Source organism: Juglans microcarpa x Juglans regia, chromosome 6D, assembly GCF_004785595.1.
Source record: "Juglans microcarpa x Juglans regia isolate MS1-56 chromosome 6D, Jm3101_v1.0, whole genome shotgun sequence".
In the NCBI taxonomy this organism is placed as follows: Eukaryota; Viridiplantae; Streptophyta; class Magnoliopsida; order Fagales; family Juglandaceae; genus Juglans; species Juglans microcarpa x Juglans regia.
In genome coordinates, this window is record NC_054604.1 from 3,176,312 (window position 1) to 3,198,796 (window position 22,485).

General features: G+C 38.7%; 1 protein-coding gene and 1 long non-coding RNA gene across 2 annotated transcripts in view; one reads left to right on the plus strand and one right to left on the minus strand.

The window, feature by feature from the left end:
• Positions 1 to 1,134: 1,134 nt before the first annotated feature.
• On the minus strand, positions 1,135 to 21,417 carry LOC121234094. Its single transcript, XR_005934302.1, has 3 exons — positions 21,210 to 21,417; positions 5,828 to 5,834; positions 1,135 to 1,145 (listed from the first exon to the last, which is right to left on the minus strand). It is a non-coding gene; the product is annotated as an uncharacterized LOC121234094 (long non-coding RNA).
• The window catches only part of LOC121234092 (serine/threonine-protein kinase ATM), a 100,682-nt gene continuing 86,550 nt past the window's right edge, over positions 8,354 to 22,485 (plus strand). Inside the window, 17 exon segments of the mRNA XM_041129908.1 lie at positions 8,354 to 8,650; positions 9,326 to 9,434; positions 9,534 to 9,677; positions 10,873 to 11,034; positions 11,134 to 11,326; positions 11,460 to 11,616; positions 12,722 to 12,861; positions 13,053 to 13,140; positions 13,575 to 13,678; positions 14,697 to 14,795; positions 15,610 to 15,666; positions 16,025 to 16,109; positions 16,418 to 16,492; positions 16,800 to 16,841; positions 17,039 to 17,109; positions 19,233 to 19,281; positions 20,100 to 20,171. Coding sequence (XP_040985842.1) covers positions 8,582 to 8,650; positions 9,326 to 9,434; positions 9,534 to 9,677; positions 10,873 to 11,034; positions 11,134 to 11,326; positions 11,460 to 11,616; positions 12,722 to 12,861; positions 13,053 to 13,140; positions 13,575 to 13,678; positions 14,697 to 14,795; positions 15,610 to 15,666; positions 16,025 to 16,109; positions 16,418 to 16,492; positions 16,800 to 16,841; positions 17,039 to 17,109; positions 19,233 to 19,281; positions 20,100 to 20,171 — 1,716 coding nt within the window. The 5' untranslated portion in view covers positions 8,354 to 8,581.

Sequence of the window (22,485 nt, forward strand, 5' to 3'; positions counted from 1 at the left end):
AATAAATAAATAAAGTAATAAATATGAAAGTTAGATTTAGAAAACAAGACGGTTGAATATATAAATAAAAAATAACAAACAATATTAAAAGATATTATTTTAATAGTTTAACTAGATTTATTGTAAGCGGATTTTCCCCACAAGGCCTAAAAGAGAAAGAGTCACAGAATAAAAGAGAACCCATGCCATGTGTCCCCCCCAAGAGAACCATAATCCCCTGAGTATCAAAACATCTGCAGAGCTGATCTACTGATACAATGTGCATAGTTAATGCCAGTAAAGAACGGAGCCATGATGCCGAAATCGAAGGGATGCCATTTAATGTGGAAACGTAATTAGCACTGTGTTGCCATGTACGTAAAATACAAATGGTCACTCAACACGTGACCAGGCAGGAAGGGAACTTGACGGGACATAAATGAGGGAGGAGATAAGATGAATTCTTCCCAAACTCATCCATAAAGAACTAGCGGGATAACTATATGAGATTTATTCCCATTACTCAGAACCCGTTGGGTTTCTAACCGTTACCTAACCCGAGGGTGCTAAATAGGCGACAAGGCATGTCAGCCTAACAATTTGTATTCGCTTTTAGAACCCAAAAATTTGCACAAGGCACAAACAAAAAAAAAAGGAAGCGAAAATAAAAATGATGAGCAATGAAGGAAGGAAAAAATCAAACAACAATGGGCAAAAAATTAGTCGCAGCAGCTAAACAACTCCGGTTTGTCTACTTAAAAGCTTGTGTAAATTCTGTTTCATTAATGCAATTATTTTCTGTAGTGTGAAAATCGACTAGTTTCAATCGGTAAAGTCAACTCTACTAAATGGGAACCCCATCAACAACTTACCTCCCTGCGAAGCAAAAATGGAAATGTATGCCTAAAATGTTGCCTATCCCTCTCGCGGAGAAATGTAGGTCGGCCCTTGACCACCCGAAAATATAATCTTTATCAACGGAATCTCCACAAACGATGTCTGCATCAGTGGAATCTCCATCAACAGAATAATCTCGATCAAATGAATCTTCACCAATAGAAACTAACAGTCTGACTATGCAGAAAAAAGCTAAGAAAGCCAGCGGGGTGGGCCGAGAAACTTCAAAGGCTAAGCAGCTAATGGGGTCAAAAAGGTTAAATCGGATGCTAGCAGGGTAGGCCGAGAAATTTCAATGGTTAAGCAACTAGTGGAGTCGAAAAGGTTAAATCAGATGCCAACGGGGTAGACAGGGAAACTTCAAAGGCACGACTGGACATGATCGCCCGAATAACGATTAAAACGATGCCCGTACTTCTAGAATGACTATCCATGGAGGATAAGCAAGCATGGCATGACCTGTCAGTGGGGTAGGTAGGAGCTCTGCGGACCCTTTTTCGATGATTCCCAGGCCGGCTGCACAAAAACAAAAGAAGGAAGGAAAAATAGGCAAAGACGAGACATGACAAACAATATATGTATATTAGTCAATGTGTGTATATATACAACCACTGAGCAACAAAATACAGATACATGTGTAAAAAAAAAAGTATAACGAAACAAATACAATCTTTAAGTCTCAGGGCCAGGAGCATTGGTCTCAACGACAACAGGAGCAAGGTTGACCGGCTCAGCGGCAGTAAGAATAAGGTTGGTCGGCTCCACTAATGCTAGAACAAGTACGGCGGGACCAGGGAAAGCATTCGGTATCTCTTTCTTTGTCAGTTTACGGTTGGTTTCAAATGATGCCTCATTGGTGGGAATTTCGGCAAAAGCAAGCCGTTAAAGATACTTGGTGAAAGTTCTTGAACGCAGCTCCGAACTCTTCAAAAGGAATGCCCACATTGATCTACAACCTTCAACTACCCGCGTCCCCACGCGTCGTTGTGAAACTTCGAGACCCACCTTAGTTGCCTTTGTAAAGAAAGGAAGGCGCCCTGATGACTTCGATTCAGTTGCTCCAACCGTTCCCTTTTCTCCCGCGCTTAGGATAAGTCACCTTAGAGACTTTAGTTCAGCTGCTCCAACCGGTCCCTCTCCTCCTGCGCCTAAGATTAGTCGCCTTAGAAACTTTGATTAAGCTGCTCCAGTCGGGTTCTCTCCTCTTCGCACTTTTACTTGTGCTTCCTCTGGCAGTGCTTCGACTTCTTCACTCTCTTGCGCTCACCTGATAGGTCGAGTCTCGTCCTCTTGAGTTCTCGCTTCAACTGTTCCCTCTCCTCCAAACTCTCATGAATGGCTGCCTCTTGATCTTCCACGATAAAAGCCGTAAGTTGAGAAGTACCCTGGCGACATAAAGGAAAGGCTAAAAAAAAGGAAGCAGAAAAAAGAAAAGAGTAAAGGCGGGAAAGAAATGATCAAATCTCATGGAAAAAACCCGACAAGCACTCAACAGCCCGACCGATGTCTTACTTCCATGGCCAGCCAAGATAGAGAAGGAAAGGCCTCTGCAAGGCCTACAAACTTAGGTAATCCCATAGAGATTTCAGCAGAAGCAGGTGGGTCCCCTCTCAAACCCCCCAGAAGGGGCCTGTCGCATCATCCAGAATTTGGACAAATGAGTTGATGACCGGACTCCTCAGACCATCATTAGTTGAAATATGCACAAAGGAACTCCCCCTCTCTGGGAATGCGGCCTGGACAGAGGAATCCGTAGCAAGACTCTTCGGGCCCTCGGGGACTGCAATATTTGGAGGAGACTTACCTTCTATATTGTAACACCCCGTATTTTAGTGTATTTTTTTATTGAAGGATTATTTTTGATTGTTCAAAAATTTATCCTCTTATTTTAAAATTGGTTGAATTTTTAGTAAGTTTATTTCTATGATTTTAATTTGGTGAAAATTATTTTTATGTGCTTTCCAAATATTTATTTATTGTTATGCATTTAAATTACTTTTAATATTTAAATTAATTACTGTGGGATTTAATTATTTCAATTTGACTTTACCATTGCGTTTGAATTATTTTATTGAACTTATGGTTTTAAAATCATCTCCGTTGGATCATTTTTGTGACCCAAGTTATGAGGATTGGACCTCATTTCTTTTCCCTCCATTTTTTCTTTTCTCTCATTTTCTTTTCTTTCTTTTCTTTTTTCTTCCTTATTTTCCTTCTCTCCCGCGCACGACCCAACCTCTCCCTCTCCCCCGTGAGTCCGTCGGCTTCAACGCTAGCGCCGCCGTGAGCCAGCGGTGGCCTTCACCGCCCACCCCATTGTGTTCGCCTGCCACCGGCGACCTTACCCCACCAACCTCACCTCCATTCGCGCCGCCGTTAACCACCAGTAGCCCTTCAAGCCGCGGCGTCACTTTCGTTCCAGCGCCGCCGTCGCGCCACCTCCGGCCACCATCTTCACACCACTTCATCCTCAACCTCTTGGCAACCCATTGGACCCAACCCCAGCTCCGATCCGCCACCGGTGAAGCTCCACCATCTACATTTTTAATTTGGGTATTTTGGTCTTCTACCGCCCATTCCGCTGCCACCCACAGCAAACCACCACCACCATTGGCTTCACCGACCTCCCTAGGCCCTACCCTATCAATCTTGGGTCTTCGTTTGCCTCCGTTTGAAAGTTAGTATTTGTGACCCACGGCCACAGTGTATTTTACACTGTGGTGTTGCTCAAACGTCGCCTTTTTCAACTTCGTGATCCTTCGGAAATTGTTATATTACACTGTAAGTATTTCTCCAACGAACTTTCGTAATTGAAATGTATTTTTACACTAACATATTACACTGTATTTGTTTGACATGCCGAACTGAGTCCGAGGAGTTCGGGGGTCGGATGGAATTGTGATTGGAGTTGTTTGGTTGCTTGATTGAATTGGTTATTAGTTGTTGATTGTTATGGATCAGTGTTGGTGCATGTACATATCAATATTTCATGCATGATCATGTTTGTAAAGAAAATTGGGTTTTCGTGTATTGCATTCATGTGCATGTGTGATTTGGAAAAGTTATGATTTCATGTGTGAGAAATTGGATTTGTTTGGATTGACTGATTTGAGAAAAAAGGGAAAGGAACTGTAGGGATGGTGGTAAGCAGGGACGGTGGTAGAGTCCCGCCTGTGATTCCCGCCTACGGTGCACGCGGTAGGGATGGTGGTAAGCAGGGATGGTGGTTGTATCCTGCCTGTGATTCCCGCCTACGGTGCACGTGGTAGGGATGGTGGTAAGCAGGGATGGTGGTAGAGTCCCGCCTGTGAGTCCCGCCTACAGTGTCCGATACATGGTTGGGTTCTGTGTAAACCATTTTCTGGAAAAGTATTTTACTAATGTTTTGGGCCAAAATTGGATTTTGGCGTGTGTTGAAATTAATCGTTTTCGAGAAAAATGATGTTTTGAGAGAAATGTATATTCTTTTTATGCATGCATGTTGGTCGCATTTAATGCATTTATATTACGTGGTTATTTGGGTTATACTTACCTGCGGTACCGTTTTATGGTATCGCAGATTTTGATGCAGATGAGGATGATGAGTCTTAGGCTTTGGCTCCGTTGGGAGAGCGATCTGAGATTGCTCTCGTGCATCGATATTTATTATCCTAGTCTTTTATGTATTTACCTTTTGTAATATATTTGTGATGACTGTATAACTTTTTAAAGATAAATTATTTTGGACACCTGTATTTAAATTTCTGGTACTTAGTTGACTTATTTATATTATCCGCTGCGACTTTTATTGTGCACCTTTACATGTTGCACACACACTTGAGCACATTTCGTTGGGATGCGTGACCGTGTTGTCAACATTCTGGTGTCTCGATCCTTGTGTATTTATATAAGGGAGATTGGGGGCGCCACATATATAATCTTCTGCCTTCACACGATTGTTGGAAGAAGCTTCCACCCCTTCATCAGCCGCCTCAAGAGAATGACTCCCTATAGCCGAATGAGACGAAAAAGGAGGAGAGGCCTAAGAAGAAGAATGCTGTCCCTCATTCGGAGTAGTAGCCGCAAAAATACTCTAAAGGAGGGTGTCCATCTTGACCTCGCCTCCAGACGCCTCAATAGTCACCTCCGGAAGAGACGCTACAGGAAAATTGCTCGCCTGCTCGCCCACCACAATTGGCATTGGGACCACTGGTGTAATGGGATGGCTGGTCTCCAAAGTAGCCGATCGCCGTATTAAGGGGTCCTGTATCCCGGGAGGAGGCCTATCCTTGGCCCAAACACTCTTTCGACGAGCTTTTTTCCCCTTATTCAGCAAAGGAACGCCTGAGGAATGCTTCCGAAGCGGAGTGACTTGGGACTGCGTAGCAACTGACCTCTCATCAGAAGGAATGTGTCCCGGGAGAGGCAGAGAACTCTTCAAACTCTCCCCAGAAAGGAGAACCTTGGGAAAAACACTATTGGGATGGTTTTGCAACCATTCTCACACAATTGCAAGACGTTTCACTTCATAAGGAGTGGTTGTAGGACGCACTACCTTATCTTCCAGAATTTTTCCCTGGTCTCTCCGTATGGGAAACTCCCGGCGATTCACTTGGGCCACCAGAAACTCCCATCCGTGGCTAGATGCAAAGAAGAACTTGGGAAACCAGTCTTTTGCCTTGTGGTATCTGGCCTCTAAGGTGACTAGAGCATGTGATGCCTTGAAACTGCATGCATTCCCTTCTAGGCGTAACACCTTATGGGCAAGAAAAAACTCGTGGCTAGTAAGGTCCGCGTTGTTCGGAAAGGATTCCAACAAAGACCACCGCCAAATAATACTGCAGCAAATCAATAATCTCCAGGTATTTGGATGCAGTTGGGAATGAGCCAAGCTGAGGCAATCTAGAAGGTCACAAATAGGGCGAGGGAACGACAATCTCAAGCCGTATGAAAACATGGATGGGTATAGGACTACCTTACTGGAATGACCCTCTGCATAGATGGCGCCCTAATCGGGGCTTGAAACTTCAAAGGAAATGGACTTTGGTACTTGGAAGGTAAGGGCTAAGGGGGCCAGCGTTGATTTGTTGGTAGTTGAGTGCCATCCACTACCCAAAAACAATGACCCAATGTTAGCAGAGCCCCAGCTGGGAATGTTAGGTTGAACAGGTTTTTCATAAACCATCACTGCCAGAGCACAAAGTAGTAAAGAAGACTGATCAAAGATATGAAAAATCAAGAGAACCAGAATGGAGGGATAATCACAGCGTAATGGACGAAAATCAGGTCTCACTCCCATGTTTTATAAAAAGAAGGTGACGGTTAGACTCTCATAAATCATAGCGATAAGGATACTAGCCGTTTTGGTTTTGGGGGATGTGGTTTATGAAACGACGTCAACGTGAAAAGCCGCTTGACACCCCTTCATTAGTGAGGCTGAAAAGATGTAATGAAATGTGAGCCCATCATGGAAGATAGCAACGCAGTCATAAATGTCAATAAGCAGAAGCCTTTCGGATCTCAGGAAGCCTAAATAAAGTTTCTGGCCTTGGTAAGAAGGCGGGACCAAATTGTGATGAATTCTTACCGTACTTATCTGGTGAGAATTAGTAGGGTAATTATAAGGAAATTTTCCCCACGAGGCTCAAAATGCCCGATCAAGCCTAGCCTAGAGCAGAAAACCACGAACCCAACTCTTTAGGAGGCTCCTTTGTATATAACTTACAGGAGGGATATTGCTACAGAGGATGTGACTCGTCGATCTGAGGAATCCTCGAGTAGTGTCCGATCCTAGAGTGCCCGCCCACACAGCAGGCGTGATTTACGGAGAACCGTTGATTTACTGACAGAAAAGGCATGAACGGACCAGAAGGAAAACAAATTAAGAGGAAAAAGTTGGAGAAACATGCCGCATTAATGGTTTTGCCACCCGGACAATACGTCACATTAATGACACCGTCGCAAAGCCATGCCATATTTAAAGATTTTGACAAAAGGAACAGTACATGGAATGCGAACTTAATGAAAGAAGGCACGATCTGCTCCTCAGGCCTGTAGTATAAATAGTAGATCCCAGGTACGAGAATATCTTTTAATCTCTAGAATTTTTTACTTATTTACTACACTTCAAGAATATTTACTAACTTTGGCATAGGAGGTTTCCCGGCCCAAAGATCACCCTCTCGAAGCCGCAGTATTTTCTACGTTGTGTAGTGCCCGTTTTCTAAGATCTGAATTGATAGAGTTTGGCTCAAATATATGCGAAACACAATATTAACACTTATTATAGACAATCTAGCGTGGGATGTATAAAAATTAGATCAATTAAAATACCCTATATACCTTTTTTAGTTAAATTTTTGCAAAAGATATATGTAAACTGATTCCAAGATTAATATTAGGTACATATCTTAAATGCACGAATCTTATTAAATATTTTTATAAAAATATGAATCCCACAAAGAAAGCTTTTTCACGATGGAATCTGCCTTTTTTTAAAGTACGTACGCATTGCCTGAGCATTTGATGCTTGAGAAATATGACAGTTAGATTCAGCACGCAATACTTATCTGTTCGAGCCGCTGCTCCGACGTATATGCACATTGTGATGTTTGAGAAATATTATTAAAAAAAAGTTGACCGCACGTTTAGGCCGGGGTGGCTACTTTTATTTTTTATTTTTATCTTATGTAATTTTTTTTTTTAATGTTGTTTTTATTCCCAACATTTTTAATGTTGTTTTGATTGTTAACGTTAAAATATGTCATCTTGAAAATATGCAAAATATTAAATAAGGTTAAACCTTTTTGAGTATTTCTTAGTTACCTAAACAAGATTAGTATATTATTTCGAAAAACTTTATTCTTAAGACGTATAGAATATATTTAGTAAAATATTCACATGATATAATTTGATTTTGAAGATATATTTAAATATTACAAATCAAATCTTACCAATTAATTGGAATTATATATCTTTTTTTTTTCTTTTTCTGAACAATTGAAATTTTATTTAAGTAATATAATTTTGAACAATAAGAATTAACATGGATGTTCCATGCAAAATATAGCCATGGCCATAGAAAAAATGTAGGCAATAAAATGAACTAAAAGGAATTAAAACCAAAAGAAGTGTCAAAGTGCTAGTGATGAGGCGGCATAAATTAGCAATTCATATAAAAACATTAGCATAAATTCATATAAAAAAATGCTAATATTTTTTAAAATCTTGAAATTTTCAATTTTCCATGCTTTATCAGACTTATTGAGGCGGCATTTTTGGTTTTCTTTTTCGTCGCCTGATCAAACTTTCGCGAGGCGACTTGACCACCTTTATGTCGCCACAGAAAATGGGGTTGGCTTTATTGAATATGGGAAGGCAAACGACGACGGTTTGTATTTGGAATTAAAAGAAACATCCGGGGGGACGATCGTAATTTCCTCATCGTCGTCTCGTCTCTCCCAATTTTCCTCACAACACGCTTTGGACTTTGGAGTCTTGGACGTATTTATAGTCCACAAAAACGTCTACGTTGTGTCTCCCACCCTTAGCCCAGAGAGTCACGCAGAGGCCCACACTTCATTTTCCCGCCATTTCTCGCTCCCCAAACACCCAGAGCACTCTCAGAACGTAGCAGAAAGAGCTAGCTTCTCTTCTTTCGCTCGGTGACTCCATCACTCGTCGCTCTCGGAGTGTCGGGATTGGGGCTCCGGTCCCAAAATCAGCGATGGTCACTTCGAGGGATGTGCAGGAAATTGTCTCGAAGCTCTCATCCGATAAAGCAAAAGCTCGCGAAGTAACTTCCGTTTCCTTTGTGGATTTTCTTTAGCCGCTCTCCGATTGGTTGCTAAGAAAGTGCCGAATAGGAAATATAACGAATCATTGTTGTCGGAATAAAAAAAATAAGAAAAGAAAAGAAAAGAAAAAACACAAAAAATGTCGACTCAACTGAGTGAATACGAGTATGAAAGGATTTGTTTGAGTGGATATTCTTGTTTCGCTAGTTGCATAATGAATTCAAGTTCATTAACTATGATTATCTTAAAGTTTCCCTAAATTTCTTGGCAGGTAGACAACTTCGCGTGCGTTTGTTTTCGATAGTTGTTTTTTCGGGGCCATAGACTAATCTGAAATTAATAATCTCAGTCTACTTAATTGCCTACACTTTCCCGGCAAGGAACAGAGTGAACTAATGTGTGTTTGTTTCTGCTTCATTTCATCCAGAAAACCATACACAAGAATTTCTGTATACGTTATTCCCATAATTATATTTGGAAGGATGAGTACAGTACTCAAATCAATTGATCCAGATTGCTCGGTTTTGTGAATGATTTTGTTTTCTTGGGCGAATAATTGTAAATTTCAGTCTCCTATGTTTTTCTTAAAATTATGAGCCACCAAATGAATGCTACTTTATGTTTCTGTTTTTTTCGTTTGTTTAATTGCTATTTTGCTACATGTGCATGTATAGGAAGGGATAAGGTTGTTGAATACGTGGTTGGATGGAGAAAGATCGGTTGCCTTTTGTAAATTTCTTGGTCAGAACTCTGCAAGGCTAAGACCTGATGAAATTCCTCATTGTAAGATCAAAATTTCGTGAGAAGTAAATGTATTTTTATGATCATTTCATCAAGAATTGTTGAAAGCAGAAGTGGAATGGTTTTGTATTTTTTCTGCAGCTGAAACATGGCCTTTTCTCGTTACTTTGCTGATTCAATGCGCATCCTCGGAAATATCCTCAAGCAAGCGACGGTTGCCAAAATTGATATATGCCAAGACTCTTCGAATTGTTGTGCAACGAGCTGAAGATGCTAAATTTTCGGGTAGGTTGTTCATATGCTTTGTATTATTGTTGAATATACTTGTCAAGTAAGTTAGAGAGAGAGAGAGAGAGAGAGAGAGAGAGAGAGAGAGAGAGAGAGAGAGAGAGAATATTGCCATGGGCTGAGATCCCTTGGAGGTTGCGGCGTCTTGAGGGTAAATAGAAAACTACACTAGGGCTTGAAGAGCGATGAGATGCACGTAAAGTGCATGCGACTAAGTATATATATAAGGAGTCAATTTAAGAGTTTTAACGCGAAAATGATTTGTAAAGTTGTAATCCTTGTGGGAGAGAATTCCATTGGGAGTGAATCCTTGTGGAAAGTGGAGACGTGTATGGCTTAGATCAGTTATAGAGAACTTAGAGTTGTAGAGAACAGACATTGGGCCTTACGAGTTTGGGTTCATTTTATGGGCCAAAAATTCAGTAATGACAATTGAGTTTCTAAAATATCAATCCATTAATTCCCACTCAACCTTAACGGACCTTAAAATAAATTCTTGGGTCTATGAGCCTAATAAAAATTCCTGACCAACCTCACTAAGGCTTTGTTTGGATTCTTGAATGAGCTTAGCTCATCTCATTTCAGTTGGGTTCTGTTTTAGATCTATTCTGATATCCAAAGACAACTCCCAAATCACTAAACATTACTCAACTCAAAACCTCTTTACACGTGGGAACCACAACTTTTTCAACTTAACACCTCTTTACACGTGAGACCCACAACCTTTTTCAACTTTCCATAAATGCATCTAAACTCATCTTAACATCCAAACACATCTAAACTCATCTTAGGTGAGCTCCATAAAACTCACTCGACCATCTCAACTCACTATTATTCATAAAGAACTCAACTCATTTCAAATATCCAAACGGGGCCTAAATAATAATTCGTGGGTTTATCCAATATAGCCCATTAACCTATTATAGGCCTAATAAATTATCCATGTTTCATCCCTAATAATATTGGATTGGGTCGTTACAAGTAGAGAGCTACAGATTTTTTGTTTACTGCAAGTCAACAAAAGTTCATAGCCTTCATAGAAGGACGTGTGGGGGGGGGGGTCATTTAAAGAATTCTATGCTCTATCATCTGGCTTGCATGTTATCTACTTAGGTGTTGCATTAATAGAAATAGCTTTTCATACTATCAATGATAAGAGCAAATTCATTGTTTTGTCTCATCATCATTCCAGGAAAAATGTTGACTTTGTTATCTGCTATCAAATTGCTTTTCAATCACATATGGGATGTTTTAAGCAATGCTCCAAGCTTTCAGTCGGAGTATTCAATAATTCTCCGGGATCTTTTGGCAATTAGAGATTATCGTTTTCACATGAGAAGGCGCATATATTGCAGTGAGTTTTTCTTTCAAATTAGTTCTGATGCACTCATCTCTTTCTAACTATTAAACAACACTGTCATTGATCAATCTTGGCTTATTCTATTTCGTCCAGGCTTGGTGCTTCTTTACATGGAGAAGTTGAAAGCAAGCTTTAGTGGGAAAGACAGTGAATATAATCCCAAAGAGGAGGTGTTTCGATGCGTCCTTACTCTCCATTCACTTCTGGAAAATCCTCCTGGTGATTTCCCTGATAATTTTAGGGAAGATATTGTTAAGGGGTTTGTTGGGATTTTCTCTTTCATAAGGTAAAGCATGAATTCAATTCCCCCCCTCTCTCTCTCTCTCTCTCTCTCTCTCTCTGGTTTTGATCTACTGGGATTTATTTTTGCTGATAATGGCTGTGTGCAATTCTGTCTTTCCTTGTTGGTACTTGTACAGGGATGAGGGAAAGATTTCACGCAAGCTTATTGAATGTATAAATACGTTCTTGTTAAAGGATGGCCCAAACTTGGGCTGCCAGTCCTTGGAAATTCATAATGCCGTTCAGCAATTTGTAATCCGTTGTTGGTTAACAACCCATGATCGAACGCTTAAGGTTTCCTTATGATGCATTTTCTAGAGATTTTGTCTTCTCATTCTTTCTGGCTAAAGTATGCTTTTATTTTTTGTTAAGTGGCTAAAGTATACTTTTTGGTCATTAAAACTTTTAGGAGGTTCCAATTTGTTTGTTTGTTTGTTTTAAAAAAAAAAAAAATACAAAAGATCCAATTTTAGCATTAGAAATTAAATTTTGAACAATGTACCTTTCATCTAAATATTTGTCAATGCCATCACAAAAATTGCGGACAAACCCTGTCATTAATCATTGTGCTAGTGTTATTTGGTTGATAGATTGAGGGACCATGTTGCTCAGAGTAGACTTAATTAGGAATGAAATAAAGAATTTTATATTTACGAAGCGAAATTGAAACTTACCTTAGATTCTGAAGGAATATATGTAGACATATATATCTTTTTTCTGAAGTAATAAGTCTTTATTCATAAGCACAAAAGGCGTAACCCGAGTACATAAGGAGTATATTGGAGAAACATCCTGGAGGAGCTCAAGACCCATGGAGGAACTCTTATGGCGTGTTTGGAGGGAAAGAAATGCTAGAACTTCTGAGGACCAGGAATGGACTATGAGGAGTTCAAGACCTTTTTCAGTACTTGCTCCTTTGGACTACTATGGACTTTAATGGGCTGAATTTACATGATATTCTTGTATCGTTTCCTTTTTCTAGATAGGTATATCTCTTGTATACAACTGGTGTACTTGGAGTATGCATTTTGAACCTTTTAAATAAATTTTATTACTATAAAAGAACAGAGAAACACAACTAAAAAATTCATGCATGCTAAGTCCGTTAAAGTCTATTGATGCAGTCCAAAGGAAAAGAGTGTTGATAGAGAAATTCTTTAACTCCTCCATTGCCTGACCGTGGTCCTTGAAGGTTGTATCATTTCTTTCTTTCCAACTACAACAGATGATGCAAATAGGGACCATATTCCACACTGTAGCAATTTGTGGGTTATCACCTAGCCTTCTACAAGAATAAAAAAGCTCTACAAATCTTCTAGACATGATTCAAGCTAATCCAACTTGATTGAAGAATGGTAATCTAGCCATATATAAACACTACAAGTATTTTTCTTTGCAGGATGCACTTATTCTCTACGCAAGGTTACAACTAAATTTAACTAGAGGTGGTGCTGATGGGAATTCTTTGGTACAACAACTTTTGGATGTAGTTTGGAAGGATCTAGATCAAAGCAATATATCCAGCACTGGCGTGCCTTGGTGAGTATTTTTATTTCTTTTTTTGGTGGGGGGGGGGGGGGGGGGGGGGGGGGGGGGGGGGGGGGGGGGGGGGGGGGGGGGGGGGGGGGGGGGGGGGGGGGGGGGGGGGGGGGGGGGGGGGGGGGAGGGGGGAGGGGGGAGGGGTTGGTATGGCTCTGATTGATGTTTGTGTATAAAATTTTTGCTTTCAGGAGTGATTCAACTAAAGATGATAAGCTTGGGACTCTAAGTAGTTCACAGTGTCGTTTAGTGGAACTTGCAGCTGTTGTATTTTATCGGGTAGTTATTTATATGCTCTGTACTTTTTACCTGCTTTTAGTTTAGCTATTGATGCTGTGCAATCGCTGCTTTGGTTTTTCTTTATCGTGGTGCTTCTTGGCGACCTGAAGGTTACATAAACTAACTTCAAGGACTTTTGTTCCCTTTTTGTGGATTATAAATTTCGTTAACAATGCATTTTTTTTGTTTACTTGAAAAATTGGCCGCCTTGGTCTTGCAGAATTTTTGATAAATTTCATTGGTTCAATGTTCACCTTTTGAAAATTTCCCAATGATGTCAATTTATATATGGTTCTTGGCTTCTAATATTTTTCATTTAAATACTTCGGAGTGGCAGTAGTCTTCAGAAGAGTTGTGATTTATTTTATTTGTTCTTTTTTTCTTCTGGTGGAAAAGAAGCCCTGGTTGCTGGTTAATATGATTTCACTCCTTAGGCATGTGTTGACACAAGCAAAGCACCATCGACTCAAAAACAGATCAAGAGGGAGCATGTATCTGTCCATTTAAGAGAAGCTCTTGTGAAAGGGAAATGGCTATGGTAAGTTTCAAATATGTTTGAAGTTTTATATTGAAGTTTTATATTGATGTTTAATCTTGCCATTGGACCTATTCTTTACGGATGGATATTGAATAAAGTTCTTATCATGTTCCAATGGGACCAGTATGTTACTCCCTCCATCTCATGCCGGTTCTGTATATTTTTCAACTTAACTTTTTTGGGGCAAAGCAGTTATTGTTTTATCTCTTAAACAAAAAGATAGATTCTTAAATTACCTTTAAGGGTTTTAAAAATTTTGAAAGACAACATTTGAAGGTATTTGACAAGTTATATAATTGTGTACACTTCTCGAAAGTGGACATCTTTTTAGGGAGATCCTCTGTGTCTTATCTTTCGTTTGGGTCATTTTGTTTCTATTGACTTATTGTTTGGGCCTGTGTTTGTGTTGGGGAAGGAAAGTTTGACTTCATAAACAGGAATATTAAAATACTCTATTGGTCTGGGAGCAGGTTAATGTTCAGGACTGGGCGATTACGGTCTACTTAAGGGTTGACTGTTCATTTTCATTGTGAATTAACTAAGATGTCTTAGTCAGATTGTTAAGCAACCTTTGTCTTGCACTTCATCATATGTATTTTAAGTGAACCACAGAGAAATCCTTTGTAAGTGTAAAATACCCTACTTATTTTTTTGATAAGCAAAATAAAAATTTTATTAATACGAATGAAGTAGGCGAAGCCCGTGTACACATGAAGTATACAAAAGAACACCTAAATACATTCTAGTAATCAGAAATTAAAAACAGAAAGTCATGAACACTAGTTATTAAGAACACAGATTCTCGAGAATTACATTGTATTGATCTATGTCGTATCTAGCGTCTTTTAATTGAGGTGGTTGTGGGTGATTGACAAAGTTCTTTTGGACTTATCTTTCTTATATAATTATTTGTGCATGTGTTTATTTGTTTATGCATGGCTGCATATGATCATTGACATTTCTCTTCATATAATTATAATCTATTGCATTATATTAATTTGAAGGCCCTGCACCACAGGAATGCTGCATTCTGTTGTCTCATTCGCAACTACCACACCTGCATTTGTAAAGATGTTTTTGTCTACTGGTTCAAGGGCTTATGTTCAAGCTTTGAAAGGTAATTTTTTGCATCTAATAGATAGGGTGATTGTGATATGCTTCAGTTTTATTAGATTTATTGTCTATTGCTATGTTCCTATCTCTGCAACAGGTTTAATGTTTTTTCCCTTTGAAAAAGATACCTCACATGGGGTTTTCAAAAGCTTTCCTCATTTCTAATTGTCACCACTTCCATTTCCTTCTTCTTGTTGATTATTATTACCCATGATACTCTGGAATCACACATTGTAATGCTTTTAATCATTACTAAAATCTTAATATCATATTTGGAATTTTCAGTTTTCTTGCTACATGTACTTGGACATTTATGGAGTCACACACAAATCCATGAACTTCATGATCATTAATAGATGAAAATCTAATCTAATTTGATGGGATATGATAATCTTTTTTATGAATTATTAAAACCCAGCTCGTTAGATTCATACTTAGATCGTCGATTGTTGCCTTTGGAAGGAAGGTTTCATATCTATTGTATTATTTTATCAATCAACTTATCAAGTTGCATGTACCCATGCATAATTCTGATAGGACTTTTTAAGTCAGCATGAAATTGTGCATCTATGCATGCTTGTTTAGACAATGGATACTTGACAATAAATGGATTTTAAGATTTTCTTGTTCTCTTATTGGATTCATGGTAACACAGTTACAAATCCTTATTTGTTTATGCATGCCCTCCTTTCCTTTTATCTGAATCTCCTAACCCACACTTTTGCCCCTTTGATCAGGCCTCGTCCCATAGCCATGCATGTTGTCATGAAAAAGAGGATTAGGTTTCTTATGGACTGACAAGTGAGAATGTTTTGCAGAATTTTGAATGATGCAAACATGGGTCATGCTTATGATGGTTTGCTGTGGACTCTGCGGTATAAACTCTGAATCACCATACATTACTTTTTATCTAAAATGTGTCTTTAAGCACATCTATGATAAATATGAGGTACTGTCTGCTTGTCAGTTTCAACATTAGGCAGTGTTAGTAGTTCACCCCTATTGTGATGTCCATATGAATGCATCGTGGCTATTGGTTATTTAGGAATCCATCTTATCCAAATATGCGATAAGTTCTAGTTAATCCATGCAATGAGTTAATCATCCACCACTTTGGTATCTAGGCCAGATCCAATCACCTCCTTCTATGATTGCCGCATAGCATGGTTAGATTCTTCTCTGCCCCTCACTTCTTGGTCCTGAGCTCATAGATATATTTACTTTCATCAAAAGGAGTTTGCAGGAACTCTCTTCTCTATTGCTGGTTCCAGATTCGAATGGGGAGACTTCATCAAGGTCATCTTCTACTTTGAATGAGGTATATATTTTCCAGCCTTTTTATTGAATGTATTTTTAACTGAGACAGCTTCTGAAGTTCCATCATTTAGTTTAAAGGCATGACCCCATGAACTCCAAAATCTGTCTTATATTTGGAGTACTTGACTATATTTGATTGATAATTCCTTTGGGCCAGGCCTATGTTTTATATTTGTATAGCATTGTAAAACTCTGTAAGTTTTCTATGGGATTCTTCTGCGCACGTCCGGTGTACTGGAGTCTATGTCTGCTTTATTGCCCTGATTAACAAATGACACTATACATACTTTTTTTTTTTTTTTTTTGCAGTTTGACTCTAGTTGGCAAGTAATATGGAGCTGTCTAATGCATGGGTTGCCAATTTTCAGTAATGTAACTGCAGTTGTAAGTTTCATTTGTATAATCATCTTTGGTATCGTCGATATGAGTTATTGAGGGTTCTAGTTCTTGTAAATTTCTTTAACTGATTTTTCTTCTTATACTTTCCATAACACTTATGCTTGACTGGTTTTTTTTTTTTTTTTTCGTATGCCTTCCTGAATTATAGTCAGGATGATAAATAAACCCAGCTTATGACCTCTAATTGTGGGGAAATTTTGCTAATATAACCTACAAGTTTCTTCTTGTTTAATAATCCCCCTAAGAGGGAGAAATGGGGGGAAAGCTAATTCATTTTGATATTTCCATGCAGGTTGATGCTACTTTGGTGCTTCTTGGTAACATAATCTCATATGTGAGTGTGAGAAATATATCCTCTTTGATTTTGTCAATCATGGGAGAAATATATCCTATTAGATTGTGTTCTTGCACTTTTGCGTATTGCTTTTTTTTCCCTAAGCAATTAGGAGATGCCTTTTATAACAATCCATTTACACCAGCATGCCTATTATTTTTCTAAAAGTGTTTTTATGTCAAATATTCTTCTTCCAGGATCTAATAAATACATATGTTGTGCCTCAAGATGTATGGGATCTTAGTTTATTCAAACGAATGCCGTCCGTGTAAGTGCATTTTATTCAGGCTACATATTTTTTCTTGCCCAAGATAAGTGTTTTGCAATGCTCAAAAAGTATATAAGAGATTGATGTACCTAAGAAAAGGAAAAGGTGATAGAAAATCTTGGCAAGACGAAACAAAGTAAGCTACATTGTTGTGGATCACTGCCGAATGAAAGAGGGTATTCAGCAAATGATTTGAGTTCTGGCACGGACATTTCATAATCTTTAAACCTGCACTCATTTCTTTTTCTTTAAACACTCCACAATATGCAAGAAGGGGTCATCCTCCACAATAGAGTGCACTCATTTCGTTGGTGATATCATTTCCTTGCTTCTTTGTTGTTTTTTTAAATAAAGGAACTGAGAACATTTCTGTTACTTAGAAAGTCAGATGACAAAAATAGTTTGATATTTACTCCTAGATCGTTAATTTTCCAAGTTTGCATTTAATCATCCATCATTGCTGAAACCCAAGTTTCAAAGCATGTCTTAATAACTCTCTTGGGTCAAGACCTAGAAATATAAAAGTCAACATTTGAGCTGCTCATGACTTAACCAATTAAATACCACCACATTGTCAACCTTTCCTGTCGAACCCCTTTGTGTCTGTATGAATTTTTGACTGCACAGAATCTCCATAGCCAATTTTCCAGTTTTGATTATTAAATCATAGGGTGCCTTTGGTGCTACTCTTATTTCGCACAATCCAGGAACTTCCATAATGTTGGCGTGATTTGGTTTGAGCAACGGATCCCTGCATTCCTATATTATTGTCCTCTTCATTTTTTTTTCAGTGTTTATGTTAGATTTGACGAACTATGATTTAAAGTTTTAGGTTAAGAAAAGAAAGGAAGGAGATAAAAGGGCATTAAAAAATCTCTCTCTACCTTTCACATTTCTCATTTATGCATATATGTAAAGAAAAGACATAAATATGCTCAATGAATTATAGTAGTACATAACACATCATATGTATCTTGATTGTCCCCCTCATGCTAGCAATAGTCCCAGTATGGAAGATGCAGTACGGATACCTTTTAGTAAGACAGTGGAAATATCAATCCTGAGTGTTGAAAAGGATCTAAGGATACCTTTAGAGAGGATCTGTTCTTGAAAAAAGCGACAAGTGACCTCAATATGTTTGGTTCTTTCATGAAAGAACTGGATTTAAAGCAATATGAAGAGCACTCTGATTATCACAAAATAATTACACAGGGACTGGAAATCCAATTTGTTGCAGTAGATTCCTCAACCATGTCGACTCAAATGTAATATGAGCCTTTGCTCTGTATTCTGCGTGCCTAGTATCTTAGAGCCATTACACTTTTCTTCGTATTTTTCCTGAGTAACAATGTTTCCCTCAGGTAATGGAAAATACCTTCTTGTAGACCTTCTACATAGAACAATCCCAGTTTGCTTCAATAAACCAACCCTTGGTGCCCATGAACTTTGCATAATAATTATTTTCCAGGATCCTTCTTCAAGAATATTACTCTGTTGACATCGTTGAAGACCAAACTCTAACCTTGCTTTGCCAAACTTGCCTAACCAAGGAAGCCTTATATAGCAGTCAATCTGCAGGCTCGACTAGACTCCCCTTGAGCAACAAACTAAAGTCAGTTTTTCATCTAGAATGCAAGGATGTCTTTTTTTTTTGAACGGCACCGGGTGTCTGAGAACAAGGTCTCAACTAATTCCGAGGGTGCACACGCTTTCGGCAAGGAGTTTCCCGCAAGTGCACATCGGATAATTTAAGGGGAAAATCTCCTAGTTCGATGACCACTAGAGATTCTTTGCACCCAAGAGGATTTGAACCTTAGACCTTGGAGGGAGCATACCACCAAGACTAAGACCTTTACCACTTAAGCCAACCCCTAGGGGTTTGCAATGATGTTTTAGACACATGGATCTTATTTACCTATCAAAAAAGAAAAAAAAAAAAAAAACATATGTATCTTGTTTAGAGGAAGGCCAGAGTTGAAAGTGTCCAATTTGATACATGATACTCTTGCCCTTTATTTTTTCTCTTTAATTGCTTTTATATGTTTTACCATGGAATTTCAAGTCAAATGTTGGCACTTCCTATTATTGCATGGATTTATCTAATTGTGTGGAATTGTATTCAGGTCTCTTTTGTATTTCATTTCTTGTTACTTCTCAAGGAAAGGTTCTCAAGTAAGTGTCTTAAGCTTTTATCTTTGGAATTTTCTTGTCTTTTTTTTTGGCTCAAGTTGTGTTTATTGATACAGATGATTTTGTTTTATGAATTAGAGTAGTATCCCCACCATTGTGTTTATGAGGGGGTTTCTGCCAGAAAGAAGGGGAAAAATGTGGGGGGTGGGGGGAGGAAGGGAGGTATTTTGAAGGAGATCGTGCTCATTTTGTCTCCCTTTCCCATCCATCCAAAATTGATAATGCAAATGTGTGGGTTAAAAGGGAGGTATATTGGAAGGAGAGCCTACCCATTCATCCAATATTAAATAAACAAAAGCGTGAAATGCATAGTTGTGTTTCACTGTTTCTCTCCTTGTTCATGCCCAAATAGAAGGGAGGTAAAACCTCTTTCTCTTCTACACAGCTGAATAATAGGGAATAGAGGCTCCTTATCCTTTCCTCTACCATCCCTCTTAATACTCCCCAACTTTTTGTTGGAGAAAGACAAATTATATGCAAAAGTATCATTCACAGGTCTTGCTAGCCTAAGCTGAACTAAACATGACGTACATGTTGGCTTTGTGAAGCTTGGGCTGGAGTGGTGGAATGTTAAATTTCATGCAGGTTTGGATGATTATGTTTTGAATGAGTCAGGACATTTCTTGGCTATACACATCGGGGACTGGTTTACTTCCTCGTATGGTCCTTCAAGAATTTGAGTACACAATGCAACGTGATACTCAATAATTGGGGGGGGGGGGGGGGGGTTCAATGCCATGAGTTTCGATTATGTATCTATACAAATGTTTGTGTTCATATACTATCTTATCATTGAGCAGGGTGACATTCGTGACATTTCACACCTCAGGAAAAGTCTTTTGAGAGCCATTTTGGGTCATATTAATTGGAAGGTCAGTTGGCATCTATATTTCTATGAATTTGCAAACTTATCATGAGTAATTGAAAATGGTAGTAAAATTACTTTCGTCAATTGTAGTAAAAGGAAAAATCTATTATTCGGCCTTAGTTTTAATACACCATCCACACCTGCCACCCTGGCACAGTAAAAAGACCAAAATCCCCCACTCAATAAATGAAAAGCTCTGGAAGGCAACTCTCCTGAGTCCTTCCCTTCCTTCCCTATTCCTGTGAGCTCTCTGTTGCCTGCCTTCGGCGCCCAACATTTCAACACCCCTCACTTGCACGTAGTGTTCCCCCCCAAACCCCCCTTTTCTCGTGCCCCAGTATAGCCTATGCATTTGAACAGAAGCTAAGGATATGAAACTCTCCAAAGCTAAAAAGTTTACTAACTTTTGCATCTAAAACATCTCAATCTACAAAACCCAACTCTTAAATTCACCTCTGTGTGCGTGCGCCCACACAGTGTCTGTGTTGTCAAATACATCTATGGTGAGAATGAGTGAATGATGAAGATGAAGGGAATAGGGAGAAGAGAGACTCAAATTGGGGCTTCCAAAAAGGAGAGTTTTCAGGGAGTTGCAAGGACAATCTGGTAAAGAAGAAATAGGGGAGGGAGGAGAGAAAGAAGTGGTGGTGGTGGTCAGAGGCAACAACAGTCTCAAAAGTAAGAGTGTGGCCATTCTTTCAAGTTGTCGGTTCCCAAATCAAAACTTCTATTTTTCTTTCTTTTCTTGGGCAGCTTTCTTTCTCCTCCTTTCTTCCTTCTTTCCAAACACCCTTTCAAGGAAGCTAAATGGAAAATCCACACAAAGACAACACAGAAAATCAAAATCTGATCTTGAAATAATTGTTCAGAGCCAGGAGGTGCTTGGGTCAGCTTCAGAGTTGGCAGAGTATGATCTTTTTCAAGTGCTCGGGATTAATTGTTTTGTTTTAGTCGGACATCTCCACGTGACCTACACGCTGGGTGGTGTGGCCTGTGTGTTAAAAATACGGCTTCTCCCTAGCAAAACTAGTAGTAAAATTACTTTGTAACACCCCGTTCCCGTAGGATAGAGATGTTACTAACATTCATAACATAATGCCCGGTGAAGAGATTCGAACCGTATGAAAAATACCTCATTTACTCAAAAACGTCAACTAAACTGAACATAACTATTTTTGAAATATGAAACTGAAAACATAAAGTAAAAACATAAACTAAACTAATTCTTGTGTAAATAACACTTATTCCTTTCTAAGTTTTTACACCAGATCTATTCCTAGCCCTCCAGCTCTGAGTCCTCATACTTATCATCTGTGATAGTTAAACATAGAAGAAAATAGAGAAACAAACAAAAATGAGTTGAATACTTAGTAAATAGCACATCATACCGTAAAATACATCTTAGCCTAGCATAAACTTAATTTTTGAAAGACTTCATATACCACAGATTCACAATCTTACTGTACACATAACTTAATTTAACATAGGCTTAATTTCTGAAAAACTTTACATACATACATATATTGTCACAGATTCACATAGAATATCTATTCATCATTAACTTGAGCGGAATCATATATAATCATGACAAACATGTAATGTGAATGCATAAATGACTGACTTCATGCATTTTCTAACAATCATACATGACTTGTTTATATTGTATTTCTCTTAACATATGGTGAATCATGCTTAGGTCCGTGGCACCGTCTTAACATAACTTGTGGTGAACACGCTTGGGTCCGTGTCACCCTTATCAAAACTTGTGATGAATACACTTAGGTCCGTGTCACCCTTAATATAACTTGTGATGAACACGCTTAGGTCCGTGTCATCCTTATCATAACTTGATATGAACACGCTTAGGTCCGTGTCATCTTTAACATAACTTGGAGTGAAACACGCTTAGGTCCGTGTTTCACTTAACATATGGTGAACCACGTTTAGTTCCATGGCACTGTCTTAACATAACTTGTGGTGAACAAGTTTAGGTCCGTGTTACCCTTATCATAACCTTTGGTGAACACGCTTAGGTTCGTGTCACCCTTAACATCTGATCTTTTTTAATGCATGAGAAGTTTGTTGGACTTCATGAACTTTTCTAGCATGGCATATACTTGTACATAGCATAACATGACATGGCATAATGTGATCTGAACATAAACATTTCATGGCATACATGGTCTGAGAACTACATGAACATTACATGACTTATATGATCTAAATACTTCATTACATTACATTGCATGGCATACACGTGATTTTCATGACATATCATCTATCAAATCGCAATCCATAATAGCATAACATACATAAGC